The 25,796-nt window shown below is 46.9% G+C and overlaps 1 protein-coding gene across 2 annotated transcripts; it reads right to left on the bottom strand.

Moving 5' to 3' along the window:
• Positions 1 to 17,772: 17,772 nt before the first annotated feature.
• COPS7A (COP9 signalosome subunit 7A) lies at positions 17,773 to 24,637 on the bottom strand. Of its 2 annotated transcripts, none has more exons than XM_080914301.1 (8): positions 24,471 to 24,637; positions 23,915 to 24,119; positions 21,838 to 21,913; positions 21,562 to 21,650; positions 20,382 to 20,584; positions 19,434 to 19,539; positions 19,124 to 19,275; positions 17,773 to 18,106 (listed from the first exon to the last, which is right to left on the bottom strand). In XM_080914301.1, exons 2-8 carry the CDS (start codon positions 24,074 to 24,076, stop codon positions 18,061 to 18,063), a joined length of 834 nt encoding a protein of 277 aa, XP_080770427.1. In that variant the 5' UTR covers positions 24,077 to 24,119; positions 24,471 to 24,637; the 3' UTR covers positions 17,773 to 18,060. The 2 variants fall into 2 exon arrangements, with proteins under 2 accessions (XP_080770427.1, XP_080770428.1); XM_080914302.1 differs by lacking the exon at positions 17,773 to 18,106 and adding an exon at positions 18,122 to 18,961 and having other exon boundaries at positions 24,471 to 24,633.
• Positions 24,638 to 25,796: the final 1,159 nt, after the last annotated feature.

Below are 25,796 nucleotides of genomic sequence, written 5' to 3'. Positions count from 1 at the left end.
GTCTCACTGTAGCTAAGAACAACCCTGAGCTCCTGACCCTCCTGCTGGGATTATAGGCATGTTCCACCATGCTGAAGCATTTCAGGTTTCCCCTACTCAGCTATTTTTCTGCTGATAAAAGTCAAAATACAAGGCCGGGTATGCTGATGGTGAGTGTCTTCAATCCCAGCATCTGGAAGCAGAAACAGGTGGCCAACCATGGCTACATAGTGGGAACTCTTGTCTCAAAACAAGAAAAAGGAACCATAAGGTTTTTGTGTGGCATTCAGGCCCTGACTTCTTAACCTAGAGCAATCACTGGCTGGAAGTCTGGTGAAGACTCATACGCTGCCCGCAGCACCGTTGCCTGGGTTTTGAAGCTGGTAGACTGAACCTCAAAGCATCCCCACACGTTTCAGTATAACCTCTGACGGGTGAGAGACTGGTTGAAGAAGACCAGAGGCTCTGTCTTCCAATCACCTGCTCTTCTCGCTTACCTGAGCCTCAATTATATAGTTACACTCCAACTGTAAGCAATCTGAGGGTGTAGCTCATGCCTGGCTTCCCTCAGCATTCCAGTGCTGTTCTCTGGAGTCTTGTTTGTTTTGTGGGGTGGATTCTCCCAGGTTTACAGGCTTGTGCTAGCCCAACCAGCTTTCAAGTGTAGCTATGGATGGACTAGAGCAAGACCAGGGCCCTGGCTTCACTCTTAAATGTCACAACCAGGGCTTCACATCTGGGGTCCCGGTTTTCAGGCGTGTAGGTGAATTGTTTGTGTAGTGCTGGGGATGGGACCTGGGGCTTTTTCACACATGCTAGGCAAGTGTTCCACCATTGAGCTACAACCCCAGTCCTTAGGAACTAATGCTCCCCTGGTCTCTAGGGTTGGTCATGGTCACCTTGCTTCAGCCTAGTCCATGTGATTGTAGTGCTTAGCAGGACACACAGGATACAAGGTACCTCTCAGGCAAGACAGTGAGTTCCAGAAGAACCAGCCATCCTGGGTACCCTCCAGCACCTCGCCTCTGAGTGGTGGCCTTTGATCTCGGCACTGGGGAGACAGAGGCTGATGGGCCTCTGTGAGTTCAAGGCCAGCCTGGTCTACAGAATGAGTTCCAAGATAGGCAAAACTATGAAGAGTCTCTGTCTCTCTGTCTCTGTCTCTCTCTCTCTCTCTTCCTCTCACACACATACACACTTTCTTTTTGTTTTTCCAGGCAGTTCCTTGTGTAGTGTCCTGGCTGTGCTGGAAGTTCCTCTGTTGAGCAGGCTGGACGTTGAACTTTAGGATCCGCCACTTCTGGGATCAAGGATGTGTGCCACTACCACTGGCTAAGAGACCCAAACAAACCAAAAGAAATAAAGTTACTCCCCTAGGAATGCTAGGTTTTGCTCTGGTCAGCTCTGCTTCTGGGCTCGGCCTCCCTCTGCAATAGCTTCCACCTCAGCCCCAGACAGCACACAGACATACTTAGGTCTGGCCCCACCCCAGAAAAGTATAGGTCAGAAGAGGCGGGTCCCCAGCGGGAGACCAAGTTGAGCAATGCAGAGGAGCACACTCAGTAGTGAGCAAGCCCCAGCCTAAGTCCACTGCTTAGGAGCTATGACTCTAAGAAGGTTCTTCATCTTTCGGAGTTAGTTCCCCTAGCCTATGGGCTTTTCTCGACGCCAGAGGCGTGGCTTCATGGAGTCACACCTCAGGACTGTGAGTGGAGTGCAGAGGGCACATCATATGGAATACAAACCAGTGTTCTTATGTTGCTATTACTCTGTGGTGCTCCTTCAACTCCTGCTCTCCTCAGAGCTCCTAAAACGCTTCCGGTATGAACCGGAAACCATCCTCTTGGCCTGGACTTGGCCCCTAACCATCATCCTTTGTTTCCCCGTCTCAGCCCTCTCTGTGTGACGCCGTGGTGCCGGGTGGCAACAGTGGCTTGGCTCCGCTCTGCTGCAGTTTGCAGTTCTCTCTCCTGTTGTAATGGCCTCAATCTTCCCCTACTCTGTGTCCAAGTCCTATAGATGACGTTACCTGGAGAACCAGGAAGTGGCCTGCAATTAGATGACAGCAATGCTGGGCATGGTGACACACATCTTTAACCTCAGGACCTTCACTTCGGAGGCTGAGGAAGAACTGAATTCAAGACCAGAGTAGGCTACAGACTGCAGTCCTTGGATGCCAGCCCAGGCCATATAATGTCTCAAAAGAAACTAAATTAAACTGAAGTAAACCCAGCAGTCTGTTCTGTTAGTTCAGATTCTTCCCTCCTTCCTGTCTGTCTGTCTGTCTGTCTATGTATCCATATACTTTTTGGGTTTTTGAGGCAAGGTCTCTCTACATACCCCTGGCTCTCCTGGAATTCATTATGTACACCAGGCTGGCCTAGAACTCACAGAGATCCACCTGCCTCTGTCTCCTCCTGAGTGCTGAGATTAAAGTTGTGCACCAGCCTCAGCTCATATATTTTAAGTTTACTGCTCCCAAGGTCTAGGGGTGAGGAAGCAGCAAGGGCCAAGGATCTCTTCTCTGAGGCTGTTCTTGTTAAGCTAGGGGCGAAAGCAAAGAAGCCTTTTAGCTCTTTCTGTTTTGTTTTGTTAGTGGGGAGATAGGTGGCTGCTGCTGTTGTTGTTGTTGTGTTTTAGATAAGAGCTTGTTATGTAGCTCAGGCTGGCCTTGAACTTGCCACTTCACTGCTACCTCAGGCTAAGATTATAGATGTGGAACCATGCCCAGCCTTTGTGTGTACATGAGTGTGGCACTGGAGAAGCACCTTCCCACTAAGATCTGTCTCCATCCCTTGTGGGACACGGTGTGGGACAGGGGAAAAAAGAAGGCCTAAGTGTGTCATTACAGGCCCTGGGAGGTAAGAGAAATACACCACTTGCTGGGGCTGGAGGAGAGGCCTTGTGTGGCTAGTTTTCCACACACTGTTGCTTCACCCTTAGGTAGAATTGGTTTTGGACACAGAGCTGGTCCTGCTTGAGGGAAGGGAACAGTGGGATCTGCCGTGCTGAGGCTCCTGGTCGGCCTAAGGCCCTGTGCACGCCCCTGAGAGAGGGCTTTAGAGAGATTGGGGCGCCTTGCCCTTCCTCTGCCCTCTTACATTCCTCTGAGCGTGTCACCTCTCAGATGGGCATAGGGTGTCCCTCCTTGTTTCTTGTAACATCAACATCCGCACCTCTTCCTGCCTGTCCCCTGCAGCGCGGGGCTATAGGCTCCTCAGGGACAGAAGTAGTAATGTCTTCCAGCTAGGCAGCTGACCAAGCAACTGAGGGGGTTGAAATGAAGAGATGAGGGGCCTAGAAAAGTGCTGTGGGACTGGGGTTGGGGCTCCATAGGACTAGCAGAAATAGCATAAAGGTCGAGGTGACAATGACTGGGAAGTGGTTTATGCTTCTTAGTGAATGTAGACAAAGAATCCTGGGCTGAGTGTAGCTGAGTAGACAGAGAGCTTGCCTGTTTTGTACAAGGCCCTGGTTCCATCCCAGCAATGTAAACATCACACACACACACATACACACACATACACACACACACATACACACACACACACATACACACACACCACACACACACATACACACACACACACACCACACATACACACACACACACACACACATGTTTTGTTTTGAAACAGGATCTCACCATGTAGCCCAGGTTAGGCTTGAATTAAAAATCCTCCCATCTCAATTTTCCAAGTCTACAATCCTGATAGGCATGTGCCACCATGTTCAATCTTACTTTGGCATGTTGTACAGTGCTGGGTTGAAGCAACATCTTATACGTGGTGGATGAGCACTAACTGCTCTTGAATTTCGGGGTGGGGGTGTTGAGAGGGTCTTATTCTGTGGTCCACACTGACCTGGAACATACGGCAATCCTTCTACCTGAACCTAAAAGTTGAAGCTGTAGGCTCTACCACTGTGTCTTGCTATGCACCTTAGGTCCAGTCCCAGCACCATTTATAGGTCTGTCTGTCTGTCTGTCTGTCTGTCTATCTCACTATCTATCTATCTATCTATCTATCTATCTATCTATCTATCTAGGTCTCATGTACCTCTGGCTAGCCTTGCATGGTCTGTACAAACAAGGATGACCTTAAAGTTCTGATTTTTTTTTTTTTACCTTCTCTACTGAGTGCTGGAATTTCAGGCGTGTGCAAACCACATGCAGTTTTCTATGGTGCTGGTGACTGAGCCCATGGCTTTGTGCGTACCAGGCAAGCACCCTGCCAACTAAGTCACTTTCCCAGTTCTGTGTCATTTATTTTAAGTTTGTTGAGATTTATAAGACTGGATATAATTGGACTTTCTAAATGTTCTATGTATGCTTGGGAAAAGGATGTATATTCTGTTACCCTGCAGGCAGCATTTCTTTCTTTCTTTTCTTTCTTTTTTCTCTTTTGATTGTTGTGGTGGTGGTGGTTTTGCTTTTGTTTTTTGAAGCAGAGTCTCACTACATAGCCTTGGCTGGCCTAGAACAATGTAGACCAGGCTGACTTTAAACTCATGGTGATTTGCTTGCCACTGCCTCCTGAGTGCTGGGATTAAACATGTAGACCACCATGTCTGACCTTTTTAAAATAAAAACAAAAAGAATTATGTGTATGGCTATTTTGCGCACGTATGTCTGTGTACCATGTGTGTGCCTGGTGCCAACGGAGACCAGAAGAAGGTGTCAGATCTCCTGAAACTGGAAACTACAGACGATTGTGAGCTTCTATGTATATGCTAGGAACTGAACCCCAGTCCTCTGGAAGAGCAGCCAGAGCCCCTCATTACTAAGCCGTCTCTTCAGCCTGAGAATGTTTTCCAGGTGTCATTTGATCCAGCTTGTTCTAGGTCTCGCTGTTTGTTCAGTGCCTGCTTATTGAGATTTGGGGCTGTTTCTAGGTTCTTTCTGTGGCTGTGATAAAATACTCTTGAGTCACAGCAACTTGGGGAAGGAAAAGGTTAGAGTTTCTCATCCAGGGAAGCCAAGGCAGGAACTCAGGCAGGAACCTGGAGGCAGGAACTCAGGCAGGAACCTGGAGGCAGGAACTCAGGCAGAAACCTGGAGGCAGGAACTCAGGCAGGAACCTGGAGGCAGGAACTCAGGCGGGAACCTGGAGGTAGGAACTCAGGCAGGAACCTGGAGGCAGGAACTCAGGCGGGAACCTGGAGGTAGGAACTCAGGCAGGAACCTAGAGGCAGGAACTCAGGCGGCAGGAACTCAGGCAGGAACCTAGAGGCAGAAACTCAGGCAGGAACCTGGAGGCAGGAATTCAGGCAGGAACTGGTGGGAGACCCACTGTCTCCTGGTTTGATCCCTGGGCTTGCTCAGCTCTCTTTCTTAGACAGCCCAGGCCCACATACCTAGGGGTGGTTCCACCCACAGTGGGAAGGGTCTTCCTACATCAATTGACAATGAAGAAAAATCTTCTCAGCTATAGTCACAGGCCATTCTGATGTTGGTAATCCTTCAGTTGATGTTCCCTCTTCCCAGTCTACTCTAGGGTTGTGTCAAGCTGAAGCTAACTATAACGTGAAGGTCTAACAGGTTCGATCACAGTTAACAGGACACCATCAGGCCTTGCTCACTCCTCCTTTCTGTTTTGCTAAACCATTAAATTACATTACTAAAGCTAGCTCCTAGGGTCTAATCCCTTACTTGGCCACTTCCTCATGCCTGACTATAGCTCCAAGGTCCAGCAATCAAAATCCATTATTTGGCCACACTGGCTAACCTGTCTAATCATGACTTACCATTAATCCTGCCACAGACTTCCATTATTTTCTCCTCCAATACCCACTCCTGCAGAACGCCTGCTGCTGTCTTTGCAGATCCAATAAGCCTCCTTTGTGCTGAGAATTTGGTATCTGGATGTGTTCAGGGCCAACTCCAAGGCCCCTTCATAACAGATGCTTTCAAATGTACTTGCGGATCTACCGATTTTCCCTTAAGATTATCTTCCCTGGGTTGAAGCTAGCTCCATCTCCAATGGTTAAAAGCACTGACTGTTCTTATGAAGGACCGGAGTTCAATTCCCAAAACCCACACGGCAGCAAACAATGCCTGTAATTCCAGTTCCAGGGGATTTGGCCCCCTCCCAGGCAAAACACCAATGCACATAAAAATAAATTAATTTTTAAAAAATCTGCCTTCCTGTGGCTTAAGGCTCTATAGTTACAGACTTTACATTTACAGACATTATTTTCTTGGAAAACTGTTTTTTTTTTTATCATTATGTAATGTCCCTTTTTATCTGCTAACTGATAATACTACGACCATTTTTTTTTTTTTTGTTGAAAAAAAATGATTTTATTATTTTGTGTATATGGGTATTTTGTGTGAATATAAGACTTTGTATTATATATGTGGTGGCTGGAGGCTGTGGAGACCAAAAGAGAGTATCAGATTGCCCTGGAGCTACCAAGTGGGTGTTGGTATTGAGCTTGGGTCCTTTGGAAGAACAACCAAAATGTCAGGTCTCAAAGAAACCTAGAACAAGTCTCTCTCAATCCCTGTGGCTCCTCTCAGCGTTTCTCACCCCACCCACTGGGCTTCCCTTCCCTTCGCCCAGCTTCTAATTCCTATGTGAACCGGCCATTTTGGCAGAGCCAAAATCTCTCATGGCCTCTTGGTTTCACTCTTGGTCCACACCACCACCACCACCACCACCACCCCCGCCCTGCCCGCCCTGCCCCACCCTCATTCCCTTCTCTAGTCTCAGTTCAGCCTGGACCCTTCATATGCCTCTGGCTGAACTCTCCCTCATATCTACAGTAATTCCTGTCTCCTCCTCAGCCATAGCTAGGAACTGTTATGTTCTCATTTTTGTTCATTAACCTTGAGCCATCTCTCTTGCCCATTAATTGAAATTTCTTTCATTTTATGTGTGTGTGTGTACATGTGTGTATACATATGTTTGTATGCAAGTGTGTGCATGAGTGAGTGTGTATGTGTGTGTGTGTGTGTGCGCGCGCCAGAAGATAACCTTCCTGGGAATCAAACAGGACATCAAATAGATCAGAAGTCCTTTTGTTTGCTGAGCTGTCTTGCCCGTGCCAACTGAACTTACTTTGTTTAGTGTTTGATGGTATATTTTCCCCATTCTTTTAACCAACTTGTAGGATTTTGGGAAACTGCATAAGGTTGAACATCTTAAAGTTTGTTTTGATGAATTCTGTTTTCACTGATATGTGTAAACAGATGATTTTATTTTTAGGAGCTACTAATACATTTGATTTGTTTCTAGCATTTTATCTGTTTGTAGCTTCCCACTTGTGGTCTCTGTCACAACTTTCCAGATTGTGTTGGTTTATTTGGGTAGTTTATTAGGTTATTCTTTTTCTTGTTTTTGTGTTTTGTTTGGTTTTGAGAGAGGGTTTCTTTCTCTGTGTAGCCCTGGCTGTCCTGGAACTCATTTATGTAGACCAGGCTAGCCTTGAACTCAGCGTTCTGCCTGCCTCTTATTTGAATGTTCTTTAGTGTTCTATTTTTTTTTTTAAGATTTATTTTTATTATTTTTGATGATTGATTGTGAGTCTAATCTTTAATGGCTGAGCCATTTCTACTGCTCTGTTTTTGATATTTCTAATTATGTGCAGGCATAGTGTTTGTGTCTAGATGTGGTCCTCACATGAGTGCTGATGCCTGCAGACCCAGAGGCACTGATTCTTGGAGCTGGTGCTTGTGAGCAGCTGGTGCTGGGATGCTGGAAACAGAACCTGTGTTCTTTGAAGGAGCAGCACACACTATTAACCACAGTCTTACTCGGGGTTTCTATTCCTGCACAAAACATCATGACCAAGAAGCAAGTTGGGGAGGAAAGGGTTTATTCAGCTTACACTTTCATATCGCTGTTCATAACCAAAGGAAGTCAGGACTAGAACCCAAGCAGGTCAAGAAGCAGGAGCTGATGCAGAAGCCATGGAGGGATGCTGTTTACTGGCTTGCTTCCCCTGGCTTGCTCAGCCTGCTTTCTCCCAGTCCAGGGATGGCACCACCCACAATAGGCTGGGACCTCCCCCCTTGATGACTAGTTGAGAAAATGCCTTACAGCTGGATCTCATGAAGGCATTTCCTCAACTGAGGCTTTTTCTCTGTGATAACTCCAGCTTGTGTCAAGTTGACACAAAACCAGCCAGTACACCCACCAAGCCCTTTTATTTTGTTATTTTGAGAGAGGGAACCTAGGTTAGCGATAGCCCTGCCTCTGCCTCCCAAGTGTTGGGATTACAGGTCTGTGTCATTCCCTGTAAGTAATGTATTGGGTTTTTTTGGCTTTTTGTTGGTTTGTTTCACCAAATTCCTCTGTTACTCCATCACCTCTCTGTATACATATTTTAGTGGTTGCAGGAGGGGTTGGCAAGGTTCTTCTATAAACGGCCCGCTAATAAATATGTTGGGCTTTCTTGGCCTAATACCTGTTCCAACACTCAACTTGGACTCTGTAGTAGGATAGCAACTTTATGCAATATCTAAGCAAATGAGGCATAGTTATATTCAAATTTTATTTTTAAAAGGCAGCAGGTGAGGGCAGGGCGGGGGTGGGGGGAAGTTCCATGGGTAAAAATGTCTGCCTCGGAACCCGAGTTTCACTCCCAGAACCTGTATTATAAGAAACCAAATGGCTCCACATATTTGTAATTCTATTGCTGGGAATATGGGGACCACAGGACCCCTGGGGCTCAATAACTAGCAGCAGCCTAGCCTACTGGTGAGTCCCAGGCTGGTGAGGGTCTCAAAAAACAAAAACAAAACAAAACATGATGTTCATGCCACCGGCACATGAACATCACACACACACACACACACACACACACACACACCAGGTACCAACAGACTTAACACACTTTAAGGAGTAGGGCTTACCAAGTTCTTCCCTAGGACAAAGGACAGGTATACCATTGTCTATTTAGAATTCATTTTACCACTGTGATTGAAATCTGAAGGTATGTTAGCACCATCCTGGTTCCTTTACCTTCTTTTATGTTTAGCTGTCAAAATATACAGCATCACATATGCGCGACGAGAATAAAATGCTACAAATAATGAAACTTCACATACTGAAATTTTATGCTGAGTTCTAACATAAAATAATTCATCTCAGGGCTGAGGATGCATCCAAATGTGTTTGCCTAGCACAACTAAGGTTCTAGGCTCATTCTCTAATATCACAAGAAAAAAGAATGGAAAATTTCATCTTGAAGGGGTTAGTACACAGAGGTGGGGGTCAGGGAAGGAAATGGGTTGGTTGGCTTGGTTTTGGAGGCTGGGTCTCCATGTAGGTCTTGCTAGACTTGAACTCGTGACCCTCTTCCCTCCGTCTTCTGAGTGCAGCAATTTCAGGTGCTGCCTCTCTATTCCTCTTCTCCAAAGCATTTCTTTTAGCTTTATGTGTGTCGGTGTGTTGCCTGTGTATGTTCCATGTGAGTAGCTGGTGGCCGGGGAGGTCAGAAGAGGAAGGGCATCGCCATCAGATCCCCTGGGACTGGAATTAGTGATGAGTGTGAGCCACACTGTGGGTACTGGGAGTTGAACCTGGGTCCTCTGGAAGAGCAGCCAGTGCTCTCTTAAGCACTGGGCCATTTTCCAGCCTCACTAGGCTCCTGCTGTTCTTGATGCTTCAAGTTTCCTTTGGTGTCACTTCCCTGTTCTCTCAGGTTCTTCCTTTAGCATTCTCAGAGTGTATTTGATGACAACAAGATTCTCTCTCACTCAGTGTCTGTGTTTCCTATTTATGTCTGAAACATGCTCTCACTGAGTACAGGATTTTGAATTATTTCCCCTTAACTATTTAAAAGTCATTGGATGGGGACAGATGTGGTGGCATGTCCCTTTAATCCCAACATCTCTGTAAATTTGAAGCCAGTCTGGTCTACAAAGCAAGCCCCAGGACATCCAGGGCTACACAGAACCCCCCCTCCCAGTCTGAAAAGCTATTCTCCCCCCACCCCCCAATCCTCCCACCCCCCACTCCCCCCAACCCCTCTCAAAAGTCACTGGAAGGCTGAGTGTGGCAGCACCACCTTTAATCAGTCACCTCATTGACACAGCAGGTTCCAGCTGGGGCTACCTAGTGAGACCTTGTCTGAAAAACAGGAAACGGAAAAAAGAGGAAAAAAGGCACCCCAGTTCTCTTCCGAGCCTCGAGTTTGAGTTTCAGTCACCCACTATGAAGGGCGCAGCTTTTGGCTGTTTTTTTTTTTTTTTTCCTTCATTGTCGGAGTTTGAGCACAATGTGTCTAGATGTGGATTTTACCAAGTACATTTTGTTCACTGATCACGCCTTTTGAATCTGTTAGGTTTTTTTTGCTAAAATTTGGAAGTCTTAAACTATGCTTTTTTTCCCCCCAAATCATTCCCCTTTATACTCTTTCCTCTCCTTCTGGGACTCTAGTTGTCATATCTTTGGTGTTCCCTCAGAGATGCAAGGTTCTGGTATTTTTAATTATTTTTTACCTTATTCAGATGGATAATTTCAACCATGCCTTGAAGTTGCAAAGCATTTCCTCTGTCTTCTCTATTCTATTATTAACTCTGTCCAGTAAATTTTCACTTTATTTTGGTGTTTGGAGACAAGGTCTGGTTATGTGCCTTCAGATGGCTTGGACTTGTTACATAGATCTTTCTGACGTCAAAATTTCAGAACTCTTGCCTCCATCTGCCTGGTGAATTATAGGCCTCGATAATTTGTAAAACTTTACTTACTGGTATTTTTTTTAATGTATTTTTGATCTTTTGAGACAGTGTCAATGTAGCTAATACTTTCTGAACCTCAACATGTAGACCAGGCTGGTATTGAACTCACAGAGATTCAATTGCCTCTGTCTCCTGAGTCCTGGGATGAAAGGAGAGTGCCACCATGCCCAGTGGAATTATTATATTAATGTGTGTGTGTGTGTGTGTGTGTGTGTGTGTGTGTGTGTGTGTGTGTTTAGCAGGTTTCAGCTGGGGCTACCTAGGGAGACTTTGCCTAACAAACAGGAAAAAAAAAAGAAAAAAAAAAAAAGGCATCCCAGTTCTCCTTGGAGCCCAGAGTTTCTGAACAAAGCTTTGCTCTGTCTGTCTCCCACATACATATACACTAATATATTATATGTATTACATATTATACACACACACACTGCCTCCTGGGTTCTCTCTGCTAGCACCTTGCTGAGACCGCTGGGTCTTGCTCCATGCTCACCATCTGGAATGCTAAACAGACAGCTGGGTCCTCTGCTTCAGCTACCAACTCTTAAAAAACTGGACTTTAAGAAACTAGAATTGCCCCGGATTTTCCCCCTTCTCCTTCTTCCTTCTCCTTTTTTTCTTTCTTTTTCAAATATACCTTTAAAAAAAGATATGTTTATTGTATGTATATGAGTACACTGTAGCTGTCAGACACACCAGAAGAGGGCATCAGATCTCATTACAGATGGTTGTGAGCCACCATGTGGTTGCTGGGATTTGAGCTCAGGACCTCTGGAAGAGCAGTCATTGCTCTTAACCACTGAGCCATCTCTCCAGCCCCTTCCTTTGGTTTTTAAAACAGGGTTTCTCCATGTAACAGCCCTGGCTGTCCAAGAACTCACTGCAGACCAGGCTGACCTTGGACTCACAGAAGCCTGCCTGCCTCTGCCTTTGCCATTGCCTCCTGAATGCTGGGATTAAAGACGGGCAAGGAAACTGCTACTACCCAGCTTCCCCAGACTTTCATGCCTAGGCTAGCCAGAAGGGAAACTTTTCTCCTGGAAAGAGATTATAACTAGTCACACTACTTTGCAGAGACAATGATGGGTCAATTGTGGGCTGGACCACACCCTGACCTAGATTGCTCAAATATGCATCTGGTTCTCCACTTAAACCTTAATCTCACTCCAGGACTTCAAAGATGAACTGGGGACAGGGATCTTTGTCCCTCCTCTCAAAGTGGCCACTCCTTTCTAGTATTACTTTGGCTTAGGCTTGTGGAGTACAGCTGCAGAACCTTGCTCCATGGGGCTCAGACTGGGCTCCTAGGTCCAATAACAGGTGCCATGGAGTATCCTGCTTATTCACACGCGTGCACACGCGTGCACGCGCACACACTGCTGTACTGCATCCTGCCTCAACCTTCAGGGGAGGCAGAATGCAGTCTATAATGGTGGTCCTCTGTCCGTGTTTTCCTTAGCCAGACCAAAAAGAGAAACAGCGGGGTCTGGATCAAATGCTGTGGGTTCTGGTGTCCTGTGTACCTGGGTGCCCTGACATTCTGCTGGGAATAGGGAACCGAGGTCCTGGGTCCATGCTTTCCTTCAGGGCATCCTCAAGCTTGACAAGAAGGTAGGGCCCAGGCCAGGAGAAACCGGTCTGATTCAAAGCTAGTGCCAAGAGTAAGAGGGCCTGAAGAGAGAAGGCCCTCATTGGGAGTTTAGGCAGGCGGAGCTCTTTAAGATGAAGGTCTTCCCCAAGGTGCCTTAAGGAAGAGAGGATCCTTGCTTCTTCATACTGTTCCATTTGATGGTGGATGCGAATGCATACGCTTTATTTGGGGTGAATGGGGAATTAAATACCTTTTGTGGGAATACCCAGGAAGGGAGGCAGAGGGCTCAGGGCTACCTCATTGGCCTGGAGAAGAACTTCAGGTGTTTGTGCTATATGCCCCAGTGCAGGAGCCTCAGTGGAGTGTCATGGTAACTTGTTCCAAGAGCAGGTAGAGGCAGGCAGGTATTGGCTCCACTCCTGCTGGCACCCTGGTACACAGGAATCTTCAGAATGCGGTTTTAGTTCATCCAACTTTACCCATTCTCATGTCTATCTGATAACAAGGGCCCCCATGCCTTACACTCCCCCTTTACAGATTTCTTTTTATGTCTATGAGCATTTTGCCTGCATGTATGTCTATGTACCATGTTCACCCAATGCCCACAGTGCCAGAAGAGGACATCAGATCCTCTGGAACTAGAGTTACAGGTGATTGTTGAATGGAAAAAAGAAAGAAAAAGGAAAGGACATGACTGCTCCTGGGTATGGTGGAGGAGAAGGTTTATTATAGACATGTGGGAGAGCATGGCCAGAGGCAGACGTCTGGGAGAGTCCAGAGTGGGCATGACCGAACCATGGAGGGAGAAGTGGAGGGAAAGGGAGAGTGGAACCAAGTGCAGCAGCCAGGAGGCCAAAGATACAAAAGGAGGCGGTTAACCAAAATGTCTAATTATATAAGGAAGAGCCTCTGGGGGAGTTACGGTTGTTAGCTGCCATGTGGGTGCTGGGAACTGAACTCAGGTCCTCTTGAAGAACAGTCAGTGCTCTTAACCAGCTGAGCCATCTCTTCAGTCCTGTTTTGATATCTTAAAATAGGCATCTCAGCCACTTGTCCTGGGTTTGAAAATTAACAGTTTTTAAATGCTATGAGGATACTGGGAACCAAAACTGGGTCGTCTGCAAAAGCAACAAGTGCTCTTAACTATCAAGTCTTTTCTCCAGTCCCAGAAAACAGATTCAGGTAAAAAGAAAAAAAGTCACCTGTGATGGCTTGAATATGCTTGGCCCAGAGAGTGGCACTATTTGAGGTACGGCCTTGTTGGAGGAAGTGTGTCACTGTGGAGGTGGGCAATGAGACCCTCCTCCTAATCACATGGGAGTGAGTCTTCTCCTAGTGGCCTTCAGATGAAGAAGTAGAAAACTCTCAGCTCTGCCTGCACCATGCCTGCCTGGACACTGCCATGTTCCCACATTGATGATACTGGACTAAATCTCTGAACCTGTAAACCCGCCCGATTGAATGTTGTCCTTTATAAGAGTTGCCTTGGTCATGGTATCTGTTCACAGCAGCAAAACTTTAACTAAGACAGAAGACATCACCTCAAACTCTATTTCCCAGAATACTTAACACAAACTTGTTCTATATAATTTCAGGCTTTTCAGTCAGCATATAGTTGCTGTTTGGTCTGTCACTATGTACTATAATGCTGAATTCTGTGCCAGAAAGTCTAGGCCTAAGAGTGAATTTTGTGGTATAAACCTTGTTCCTTAATTTAAAACTATTGGTTAAATAAAGTTGGCTATAGCCAAATACTGGAGGGACTGGAGGTAGGTGGGTTTTGAGTTTCCTGGTTGGAGGTGGAGAAGTTAGAGGAAGTGAGAGCATGAGGGAGATAAGTCATGAGCACTGGCCACCAAGTGTTTGGGGATATACTGCCTGAGAGGTAGCCATGCCAGCAGTTAGAAAGTAGAATAGGGGATCCCCTAGTAATTGTCAAAGCCAAATAAAATCTCCAGAGTCTGATAGTCTGAGTCTCATTTATATGTAAGCTAGTCAGGGATAACCATAAATTGGTTCTACTACACTAAATTTTAGACTTAAAAAAGAGGAAAGGGCTGGACAGGATTGTCCATTCATATCTAGAAGGTTGTGGGTTAACACCTCTGTGAGCAGGAACTTGCCTGTGGCCTCTCCCAGGATGGCCCATTTCCTCCTCAGATCTCTCCAGTTGCAGTCTTCGATTTGTTTAAAAGTCATATCCTTTGTTGGGTTTTGTTTGGTTTTGTTGACCTCAGGCAAGATGTGGCTTCCCTGCCAACCACTTTTTAGCTCATCCACTACTCCTCAACACTTAAGCCTTCTTATAACCATGCACGTAGCACCAAAGGAAGACAAGTCCTGTCTTGCTCACCTTCCGCACTCAGTCACCTTTGCTCATCCTTCCCAGATGGTGGCCCGGCCTTTCTCTGTTCTGCAGAGCCCTGCAAAATCAGCCTTCGGTTCCAGGTCGTCATAAGTCTGGGCAAGAGTACTTCATACCCAGGACTCCACAGCTTAGGCCCAAAGGCCACAGAGGATGGAAAAAACACATTCTAGATTCTAGCATGTGCAGTGTGTGTATGTGCACATATGCATACCACGTGGCCATGAGTGTATGGAAGTCAGAGGACAACTTGAGGGACATTTACCTACTAAGCCATCTCAAAGTCCCATTTAAAACTTACATATACACAGAGACTTGGGGTGGCTTCCCCGATACCTCCTACTCTGAGATAGGGTTTCTTTGTGTAGCTTTGGCTGTCCTGGAACTTACTCTGTAGACCAGGCTGGCCTTGAACTTCTGCCTCTGCCTTTCCAGTGCTGGGATCAAAGGTGTGCATTACCTGGCTTACATAGGAACTTTGATGCTGGTGGTCCATAGAAATACTGCCTTTGGTGAGCACTTTTCATCATGACTACCTATGTTTCCATTTCTCCCACCCTCTTAAAAACACACTGGATTGCCCTGTGGTGGAAATGATCCACCATTACTGTGACTTCATCTTGTTGGTGTAGTCTTTCTGTTCTTGCTGTAATAGTGAAGACTATCTCAGTAGACACTAACCATTTATCCTGGTAGGATCCTCAGTCTAGTCACCATGAAGTGATTCCTGATGAGCATCACTGAGCCTAGAAGCCAAGTTGGCCACACTTGAGCCTTGATTGGACCACGATCTTACCAAACACGATCAGACCCAAAAACTGCTCCCACAGAGTCACACTCAAGCCCACTGGCTCTCGACTTAACTGCAGCCTTGTGACAAACACTAAAGCAAGAGTTCAGCTCAGCTCTACCTGATTTCTTACCAAGTGACCAAAACCAGCATGCTGGGGGATTTTGTTTTGCAACAGGGGCTTGCTACGTAGACCTGGGTAGCCTGGTACCACATAGCCCAGGCTGACCTCAAACTTGTAGCAATTCTACCTCAGTGTCATAAATGCAGGGATTACAGGCACACACCGCCATACCTAATGAACATGCTGCCTTAAGCCTCTTAAAGTTCGGGCTGGTTTGCTGCACACAGTAGCAGATGCTTTGTTTCCATAAACAATGTTTTACCCACCTGTTAGACTGTTACCCAAGTAGAGGAAAATTGCCCTCCCACTTATGGATTTTAGTAGCCTTTTAATGTATGGATTTCACAGGATTGTCATTATTGTTGGTATGTGTGCGTCTGTGTGTGGCTATGTTGGAGCGAATGCAGGTGCCAATCACTAGGTCCTCATGGAGCTGAAGTTACGGGCAGATGTAAGCCATGTATTGTGTGGGTTGGGACTCCAACTTGGGTCCCTTGCAAGAGTTGTATGCAGTCTTAAACAATGAGCCATGTCTCCCTCCTCTGGTAATTTCTGACCTTTAACAGAATTTTATAAAATACCACATAGGAAGTTCCAGGTCAGCTTCCGCTATGTAGCAAGATCCTGTTTCAAAAGACAAAGGGGAAAATTCTATAAAACACCGACTGTAAGTAGATACATACAATGGCCCATGCCTGTAATCCCAGCACTGGAGATAGAAGCCAGATAGTCAGGAAATCCTGTCTCCAAAAAACAAAGCAAACTAAACAGACTGAGCAGAGGACACGCGGGGACCAATCTCCCTTCACACAGTGAAACCAAAACCACAGGGAACAAAACTATGGAAACCCACTACTTTGTAAGCGAATTTCTATTTTGTTTTTAAAATTTCAAGGTTTTCCGGCTGGAGAGACGGCTCAGCCGTTAAGAGCACTGACTACTCTTCCAGAGAGCCTAAATTCAATTCTCAGCAACACATGGTGGCTCACAACCATCTGTAATGGGATGTGATGCCCTCTTCTGGTGTGTCTGAAGACAGTGACAGTACTTATATACAAAAATAAATCAATCAATCTTAAAAAAACAAAAAACAAAACACAAACCCTGAGCACTCAGGCATAGCGGCACAACTTTAATTCCAGCATCCAGGAGACAGAGGCAGGTGGATCTCTGTGAGTTTGAGACCAGTCTGGTCTACAGAGCAAGATCCAGAATAGCCAGGGATACACAGAGAAGCCCTGTCTTGAAAAAACCAAAACCAAAACAGAAACAAAAACCCGAGAGCGATTGCTACTTCCCCAGCAATTATCCTCCCTTCCCTAAGCTCTGAAAGCAAGTGGCCTGGTGCATCACAACCACACAGCACTGTGCTGTGAGGGATACAATGTGAATGTCACCCCCAACCCCCTCCTAAGAAATGAAGCCAGGCAATTCAAACCCAGCTTGGGATTTTAGAGCCGTTAACTGTAGAAGGCTGGTCTGGAACTAACTTACAAGAAAAGGAGGTAACTAGATTACAAGGGGTCTGAGGTCTGGCTCACAACCATCAGAAACTGGCACCTTCAACACACTGCAGCATCTGGGGCATTTATTTCAGAGGCAAGAGAATCAATTAGCTTGTTTCAGAAAGCTGAGAAACCAAGAGTGCCAACTAAACCAAGTTTGGCGGTGCACACCTGTGATCCCAATGCTTGGCTGGAGGCAGGATCCTAAATCCAAGGTCCTTTGTTCAGGGCCAGCCTGAAATACAAGACTGTCTCAGAACTGGAGTAACTACCCCCAAACACACACACCAAACCACCACCAGGGCACCAGTAGTTGCCCCTACTTTCTGGTCTAACGACAGCACACTTTAGTAGTTAAGAGCAGCTCTTCTATAGCCTGGCTCGGTGGTACATGTCTTTAATCCCAGCACTCGGGAGCAGAGGTAGGTAAATCTCTGTGAGTTGAGCCAGTCTGGTCTACAGAGTACATTCCAAGAGAGCCAGGGATACACAGAAAGACCAATGTTTCAAAGGAATAAATGTTGAGTGATTGAATTTGTCCTAAACCACCAGCTAGAGAACAGCACAGGCCCAGTCAACAGTAGACCCATTAGGCTCTCAGACAGCACTTCACACTTGACTGAGGGTTCAACTGCCCCCCAGGTTAGTTAGCACTTGCCACCTCTAGGAAGCAAGCAGTGCTCTAGGCCAATCTCTTCTGGCATACATACATACTTCTTGGAAACTCTTAATTTGGACAAAAGGGACAGAGACCAACAAATCTAATAGTTTTATGTTCTTTCACTGTGAAAAGTCAAGTTCACTACCAACACCTCCCTTGTGATTCTCTGAGGTGGAAGGAAGCGTACTACACTGCAGGTCCCTGGGCAGGGACAGACGGTCAGTCTGCATCTCCACTGTCAGGACATGGCGGTGCTCAGTAGGTGCCCGTTACTGCTGACCATGGGCTGAGGGATGGAGCAATCTGTCCAGGGTCTAGGCTTCCTAGCTGCTAGGCCCATAGTCTGCAAAGTATCTGGTTCTTTTCACTTGGCACTTGGCTTTACAGTGGACTGGGGATTAATCTTCTCCCTGTTAACAAACATCAAAGACAAAAGAGGCCCAGTTCCTGGCATTTTTGTACATAGATTTCTCATAGATTTATTTCTGTGTCATGTTATATATAGACCTATTGATATATACTTTTTATTTTTAATATACAATCTATATTTCCTTCCCCATCAAAACCACAGGAGGAGATATAAATCCTTCCAGGATTTTCATGGGCTTCCTAAGATGATTAGCTAACAAAGAACCATTTCTTAACATCTCAAAAATAGCTGTTCTCAGGCTCTGGGGTCACTGAAGCAGCAGTCCCAGGCCCAAGGAGATGAAAGAGGACAAGAAACAATGTAGTGTGATGGGGTTCTGGGAGGAAAATGTCCAGCGACTCCCAGGATAGCAGACTGGCTCCAGAACTCTAAGGCTGGGATGAAGGTGGAGACCCCCTTCCCCATGGCTTTTCAGATGCAGCCCATTAGGCAAGGCAGGGAGGAGGAACTGCAGATTAGGCATGCAGGGGTAGGTGTGGGTGAAGTGCCATCACCCTCCGCAGGATTGCCAATCTGCTCAATGACAGGGGTAATGGGCAGACACAGTGCTGGAGAGTGATGAGAGCAAGCGTGATGGGGAAGAGGCATGAAACATGTAAGAAGTACCAATATAACATGACCTGTACTGGCCTCCTCCCTACAGAGGATGTGGCTTATGCTTGGGGGTGGAGGAGATGAAAAGTCATGAGCTAGCATTATCAGCTGGCCAGGGGCACAGGAAGGCTCTGAGGACTCCTAAGGGGTAGGCAGGTAGGCAGCTGGGACCCCACATTCCCAGGGAAGAAACAAGTCCTTTCAGTTCGACTTGGACCAAATCTTGGCGCTCCCTCGGAGTCTGGCAAGGGGAAGAGAGAGAGAGGGGATGCAAGGGGTCCCCTAATTCGTAGAGGACACCCCCACTCCCAACCCCATGCATATGACTAAAGCAAGTGGAGCAGCCAGGTCCCTGAGGTAAAAGTGGGGTACCCAGAGACAAGCGGCTCCCACATGGGCTCACCCCTTGCCCTTTGAAGCTTTCTTGCTGGGCTGGCGCTGGTTGGTGCCAGGAGCTGGTTCTCGCAGCTCTGTCAGGTGCTGCTCAGGATCCTGAGAGGTGGCTGCAGCAGCAGCTGCTGTTGTAACTTTAATGGTTTTCTTAAGGTTGGCAACCTATCAGGATGAGAGAAATGAGGATAGCCAAAGGAGGTTCCAGAACATGACAGGTCCTGATAATTTTATCAGTCTGCCTCAACCATACCCCAGCCCCAGTGCCCAGGCCAGGTGCCCGGGCTGGGGCGCTCTAGTTCATCTCGTCCCTGTCTGCCCACCTCACTCTCGATCTGCTGCTTCAAGCCCAGCTGCTGCTCCTTGTGCTGGTTGGCACGGCTGACTTGCTCTTCAATGCCTGACAGCACCACCTCACAGCCTACGCACCTGTGGGAATCAGGGCGGTCGAAAAGTGTCAGCAGTAGGAGGCAATGATCAGACTCATAACAATGTGACAAACAAAGACAGAAACAAAAGCCTCAAAAGCAAGCCTGTCCTCACCTGGGCACCTGGGCACCTGCTACAACCATATTCTTTCTCATCAGCAAAAAAACCCTCATCAGCAGGATAAGAAAGGAATAAGGAAGTAGCTGAGTGGCAGAGACAAGGTGAGTGGGCGTGGTGTGTGCTTAGAGAAATGGCTCAGTGGTGAAGCCCACGTACTGCTCCTCCAGAGAACCTGAGTTTGAGCTCCAGCATCCACATCAGGCAGCTGGCTCACAATCACTAGCTCCGGGAGGATCTGACCCTTGTGGCCCTGTGAGCACATGCATTCCCTCTACCCCTCTATCACATACAAACACATAACTAAACTAACAAAATGAGAGTAGGAATCAGAAAACAAAATGGGAGAGCCAGGCATGGTGGTATACACCTGTAATCTCAGGACTGGAAGCAGAGGCAGGATTTTCAGTTCAAAGCCAGCTTGTGATACATAGTGAGATCTCAATAGTTAGACAGGGGTAAAAGAGAGGAAAAGGAGAGAGGCCCATCACGGCCCCTGGTGTTATGTGCTGTTGTACTAAACCCAGCCTGAAACAGTGACAAGCCTCCCACTAAGAACCATCAAGAGCACCTCCCATTCCTTTCCCCCAGGGTCCCCTTCGAACCTCTGTGTATTCAGAAGCCTTGGGAGAAAGCACTGGTCTCTCCTCTCAGGCTAACCCTCCGCAGCCCAGTCCCCGCTCTGCTGCTGTGTAAGGAGGAGTCAAGATCCGACAACTTCTCACCACTCTTGCAGGGTGTGGGCGATGGCACTGAGGTCCTGGCGCTGGATGTCCCGTCCAATGCTGTAGTCAACCTCTAGCCGCTGATTGCGCTGGTCCAGAGATCCACGGAGAACATCTGCATATACAGCCTCGATCACAAGGTCTTCCAGCTGGCGCACGTTTCGAAGGGCGAGGGCCTCTAGCAACACTGCATATGGGATACACTGGGCCCAGAGGTTAGACCAGAATTTGTGGGGTTCAAAAGCAAAGGACTTTCCAAAATCCTCTTCCAGATTTTCTCCACTGTCCAGGCTCATATCCCTCCACTCCTATCTGTAAACCACTTCCTGGAAAATGTTGGTTCTGAAGCAAATCCTATTACTGCCTCAAAAATATCACCAGAAAGATAATCTTTCAACCTATATTTCCTTCCTTCCTTCCTTTTCTTTCATGATATTCTGACACATGGCCTCATTCTATAGCCCAGGCTGGCTTAGAACTCACTACGTAGTCCAGGGTAGACTTGACCTCACATCAATCCTTCTGCTTTGGACTCCCAATCGCTGGGCTTACATGAGTCATGACATCAGACTCAAAAAAGACAATCTTAAAACACGTGACAGATGCTCTCCTACTATGCCCACCTCCTACTGTAGAGAAAGAGTATGACATCGTCCTGACACTATTTCTTTGGATGTAGCTAAGGAAACTGTTTTAGATCAGGTTGGCATCAGAGGATAGCAGAGTCTGGAGTTACTGTTTAGTAAGCTGACTTAGCTGTGTTACAAACCGGTATTACCTTGGAGGAGTCTACAACCGCAAACCTGATGCCAGCACAAATCACCAGGGCTCCATTCTACTTAACAACTGAGAGCATGAAGCACTGTAACAAGACTGTGCCCATGGCTCACACATCTTACTACAGCCCTGGAGAAGAGCCCCAGTTCTAGCTCTGAGGTTTGTTGGCCTGGAACTCCATATGGTGAATGAGATAGGTCAGCATTCTAGTGGCTATTTTGACTCCAACACAAAAGACAAATGACTTAGAACTTCAGTTCAAACTGAGACTCCTGACTAACGACTGCAGTAATGGAGCTTCAGTTCAGACAGGGGAAGACAATGGCTCTCCTACAGACCCCCAGGGGACTCACAGCAGGAAGTCTCTGACTTTGGACTGGCAGCTGGTGGGACTGTCACTTACCTTAACTTTGGCAGCCAGAGTGACAACTGACAGATGTCGAAGCTTATTCTTCTGGGCCTCAGTAAGTGGGGGGAGATTCCTGGCTTCAGCTAGAGACAGGGACAGAAGCCCAGGGATCTTGTTTTCATCAGTTCCCTACAAGTTTTCTGCACCAATTATGGTCTCACAGTGCCCAGGTTCACTTATGGCATTGAGGTAGGGCAAGCCAGGAATTCCTTCCAAGTCTCTCCAGAAACCACCCTTCTGCTACCACAGACAGCTCTGGCCCCTATTTACCTAAGTAGTCAGCATAGGTCCCATAGGCAAACACCGTGAGCAGCCGGAAAGTGGAGGCAAAGTCGCTTTCTGCCAGCTGCAAGAACACGAGGGAGTATGTGACAAGAAGGCCCTGTTTTCAGCTTTCAGACCCCAGCCTTCCCAACAGTGCTTATCCTGGTCCATCAGGGGTTCCTTTCTGTCCATAGCCCTTTGCTGTAGGTCTAATTCCTACTCTCAATCAGGGCTGAAAACTTGCAGTGTCCCAAGCATCACACATACACAGCAGACATTGTAAATTATGTGGTCCCCAGAGGGTATAGTTTGTGGCCACTGCCTCAGAATGTCCTCATAGTGACGTCTGACATTATCCATAGCATCTCCCCTCCTGCCACTTATCCTGGCATGTAACCCTGCAGGTTTTCACCTAACTATCTTTTAACAAGGCTATGGACCCAGCACCTGCTAGCCAACAAGGACCCAGTAGCTGCAGCCCTCGAAGTAAATTATTGATAAATAGCTGACTTATGTATTTTCATCCATTTATCTGATCTCTTTCCCTGGAATACAAGCTGGAAATGCTTCTTCTACTTCATCTTAAGGATATATTTTAGCTCAGTGTAGATAAAATCAGGAACAAAAGCCAGTTTCTTGTGAAAACAGCAACCCAAAAAACATTCTATCCTCTGATTCAACAAAAGGTCTTCTAATGCTTGGGTCGGTTTAGCCACACTCTACCGTCAGACACTCATGCTAGGCTGGTGTCACAGGATTGGTAATCCACCTGCTCTATACTTTTTAAGCTCTTGACTTGGCCACTTATTTCTCTGACTGGTTCTCATCACTGTGTTCATAGCAGTTTGCCACTGCCTCAGGGAAGAAGATGGCATCTTCAATATCTACCTTAAATGAATTAGAATGTGGGAAACTTTGGCGGGTAACACGGCATAATTCAATATGCTCATAGTCTCCGATTTTAGATGTCAGACTTTCCCACAATGTTACTTCTTAACTGTGAGGGGAAGTGCTGTTTTAGGTTTTTTTTTCTCACTGCAGTTCTGAGAACTGAACCTAGACTGAACTTTGAATACTACAAACAAGGGCTCGTTCACTGAATACATTCCTACTCCTGGTCTAAAATTTGTGGTCCCCTACCTTAGCATCCCAAGTTCCGACATGGAAGCCACGGCCTCACAAATGCTAGGCAACCACTCTTTATCAGCCGTTTCAGGTTCTCATCACCGTTTTAAAGAGAAAACTGAGACTTACAAGGTTTTTTTGATCCAGGTGACATGATTTGTTGTCTTGTTTTTAAAACAGTGTTTCTCTGTGTAGCTTGCACTGTCCTGGAACTCAATCTGTAGACCAGGTTGGCCTTCAACTCAGAGATCTTCCTGTTTCTACCTCCCAAATGCTGGTGACAGGAATTTTAAGAGGTTTCACTTGGCACAAATCTTTAATCCCAGCACTTGGGAGGCAGAGGCAGGTGGATCCCTGAGTTCAACCACAGCCTGGTCTACAAAGAGTTCCAGAACACAGAGAAACCCTGGCTTGAAAACAAACAAAGATATTCTGGTGTACAAACTGAAATTTATGAGTGGTATTCTGAATGACATATTCTTTTCCTTAAAAATTATAAATTTGTGCTTCCTTCGGCAGCACCTATACTAAAACTAGAACGATCCAGAGAAGACTGGCATGGCCCCCAAGCAAAAATGACACTCAAATTTATAAAGCATTTCATATTTTTAAATTAAAAAAAAATTTTTAATCTTATCCATGAAGCATAGGCAGGAAGATTCCCGCACATTCAAGGCCAGCCCTGATGATGATTACCAGTTTAGGGTAGCCAGGACTACACAGTGAAACCCTGACTCAAACTGGGTAGGAGGAGAGAGCAGTAAGTTCACAGGCCCCTTTTCTGTAAGACACGGAAATACGGGTGGACCTTTACTTGACTGCTTACTTTTCCAAGTTGACAGCTAATTACCAGTACCCTGTTCACCTGAGTGGTTGCTGATTACAAAATGAGCCCACCATTCTCAGAGGAAACACTGGTCCCAAGGTTCTTTGTGAACTACCCAGGCAAGCAACACACCTCTTTAACATTAGGCATATCCAGCAGTTCCCCAAACACGTAGACACCAGGAGCCTCCAGCACTTGGTGGATGAGTGTGGCCAGTGCTGCCCCCTTAGCCGACTTGGCGAGGAGCAGAAACTGCTCCTGGTTCTGCCCTGTCACCTTCACCTCCGCACTCATGGCTGCACGGAGGTGCGGGACTCTGGCCTCAAGTTTTCTGGAGCTGCAAGGGAAGAGGAACGTAAAACCAAAGGTCCTTGAACCCTATGAGTGGCCAGCTCAAGGACAGGGAACTCCACTCAACAGGTACTAAGTCACTTTTGCAGTGAGCACTCGGGCCAAGGGTTCTAAACGCCAACTCCAGGGTTCCTTAAAGTCGGCCACATCCTGGCTGCCACGCCCACCCTCTCCCCAATCCCGGGCATAGCCCCAAACCCCACCACGTGCACCCCATTGAGTTCCAAGACAGACTAGCCAGGGAGGGAAGAGATGGCACATGGTGTGTACCCCAACGACGACGAACCCCTAGTCCTGAACTCGTGTCCTGCACGTGCCCGCAACCACGTGACCTCACCTTCTCGCGCCTCCACCCTCTTCCTTAAAGAGACAGACACGGCTCTGCGGGTCTGCGCCCAAGGCCAGGTCGTACTCTGGGAAGAACTGCGGCCCACGGCTACTTGGAAGCCTCGTCTTCCAGCGTACGGGGCGGGGCGGCTACTCCGTCACCTCCGGCAGCGGCTCCCAGCCTTTCCTGCCACCTCCACGCAGGGTCGCTCTAGCCACGCGCTTCTATGGCCAGCTTCCGGCCGCACTTCCGCTCTCGTGCGTCGGGTTCCCGGCGGCTATGGCCTGCTTCCGTTTCCCGGCCGCAGTGGACGCGAGAGCGGCACCTAGCTTCCGCTCTGTCGATAAAGCTTTATTGGTGCGAGAGCTGTGGCTGCGGGGTGCCGAGAAAGCCCCAGCTCTGGGCAAACGAGCCTCCCGGGAGCTTCAGGAGAGGGGACAAGGGCGGCGCCAAGTTCCTACAGTGACCCGAGCCTTAGAGGAAGGCGAGAAGACGCAGAAAGGAAAAATAGAAAGGAGAGAAACGTGGCTAGAAGTTAATAGATAACAATAGAAGCTAAGGAAGTAAATAATCGAGGTAGTCCAACGACTCATCTTTTTAAAGAACAGAAGAAAAGTTTAAAGGGCGGGGCGGGGAGGGGAGTGGTGACACATAGCTGCTCTCTGCGTTTTGGAGGTAGAGGTAGGAGGTTCGGGAGTTCAAAACCAGCCTCAGCTACATGGCTAATTCCAAGCCAGTCTGGGCTACGTGAGAACCGGTCTCAAAAAGAAAGCAAACCCCCAAATGACTAAGGAGAAAGAGAAGTGCATTGGTTAGGCTTTTGAGGTTTTCTTTCGTTGTAATTTCACACCGCATGACCAGACTTTTGGCCATGGTTACTACACGTAATGGTTGAGTTATGTTTTTAGTATTTGAATCTCAATTACCAGGAGAAAAGTACAAGTGGAACCAAGGCAGATGAGGAAATTTAAAAGTTAAAGGATTCAGCTGGGCACTTGTAATCCCAACATCCAGGAGGCTGAGACAGGAGATTGCTGTGAATTGGATGCTAGCCTGGCTACAGTGTGAGAGACGCCGTCTCAGAATACTTTAAATTTCATGGTGGTGCACTCCTTTAATCAGGTGGGTTTCTGAGTTGGATCATCCAGCATAACCAGAACTACTTAGTAAGACCATGTTTCAAAAGGAAACAGAACAAAAATCCTTACAGAAACCGTTTAAGGGGCAAATTAAGGTAAAGCCAGATTTACTAATTTTTTTTGTTGTTGCTCTTTTTTTTTTTTTTTTTTTTTTTTTTTTTTTTTTTTTTTTAGGGTTAGGGTTAGTGTTTGGGTT

Source organism: Micromys minutus (genome assembly GCF_963924665.1).
Source record: "Micromys minutus genome assembly, chromosome: 3".
Classification (NCBI taxonomy): Eukaryota; Metazoa; Chordata; class Mammalia; order Rodentia; family Muridae; genus Micromys; species Micromys minutus.
This window is presented reverse-complemented; position numbering and strand designations above follow the sequence as displayed.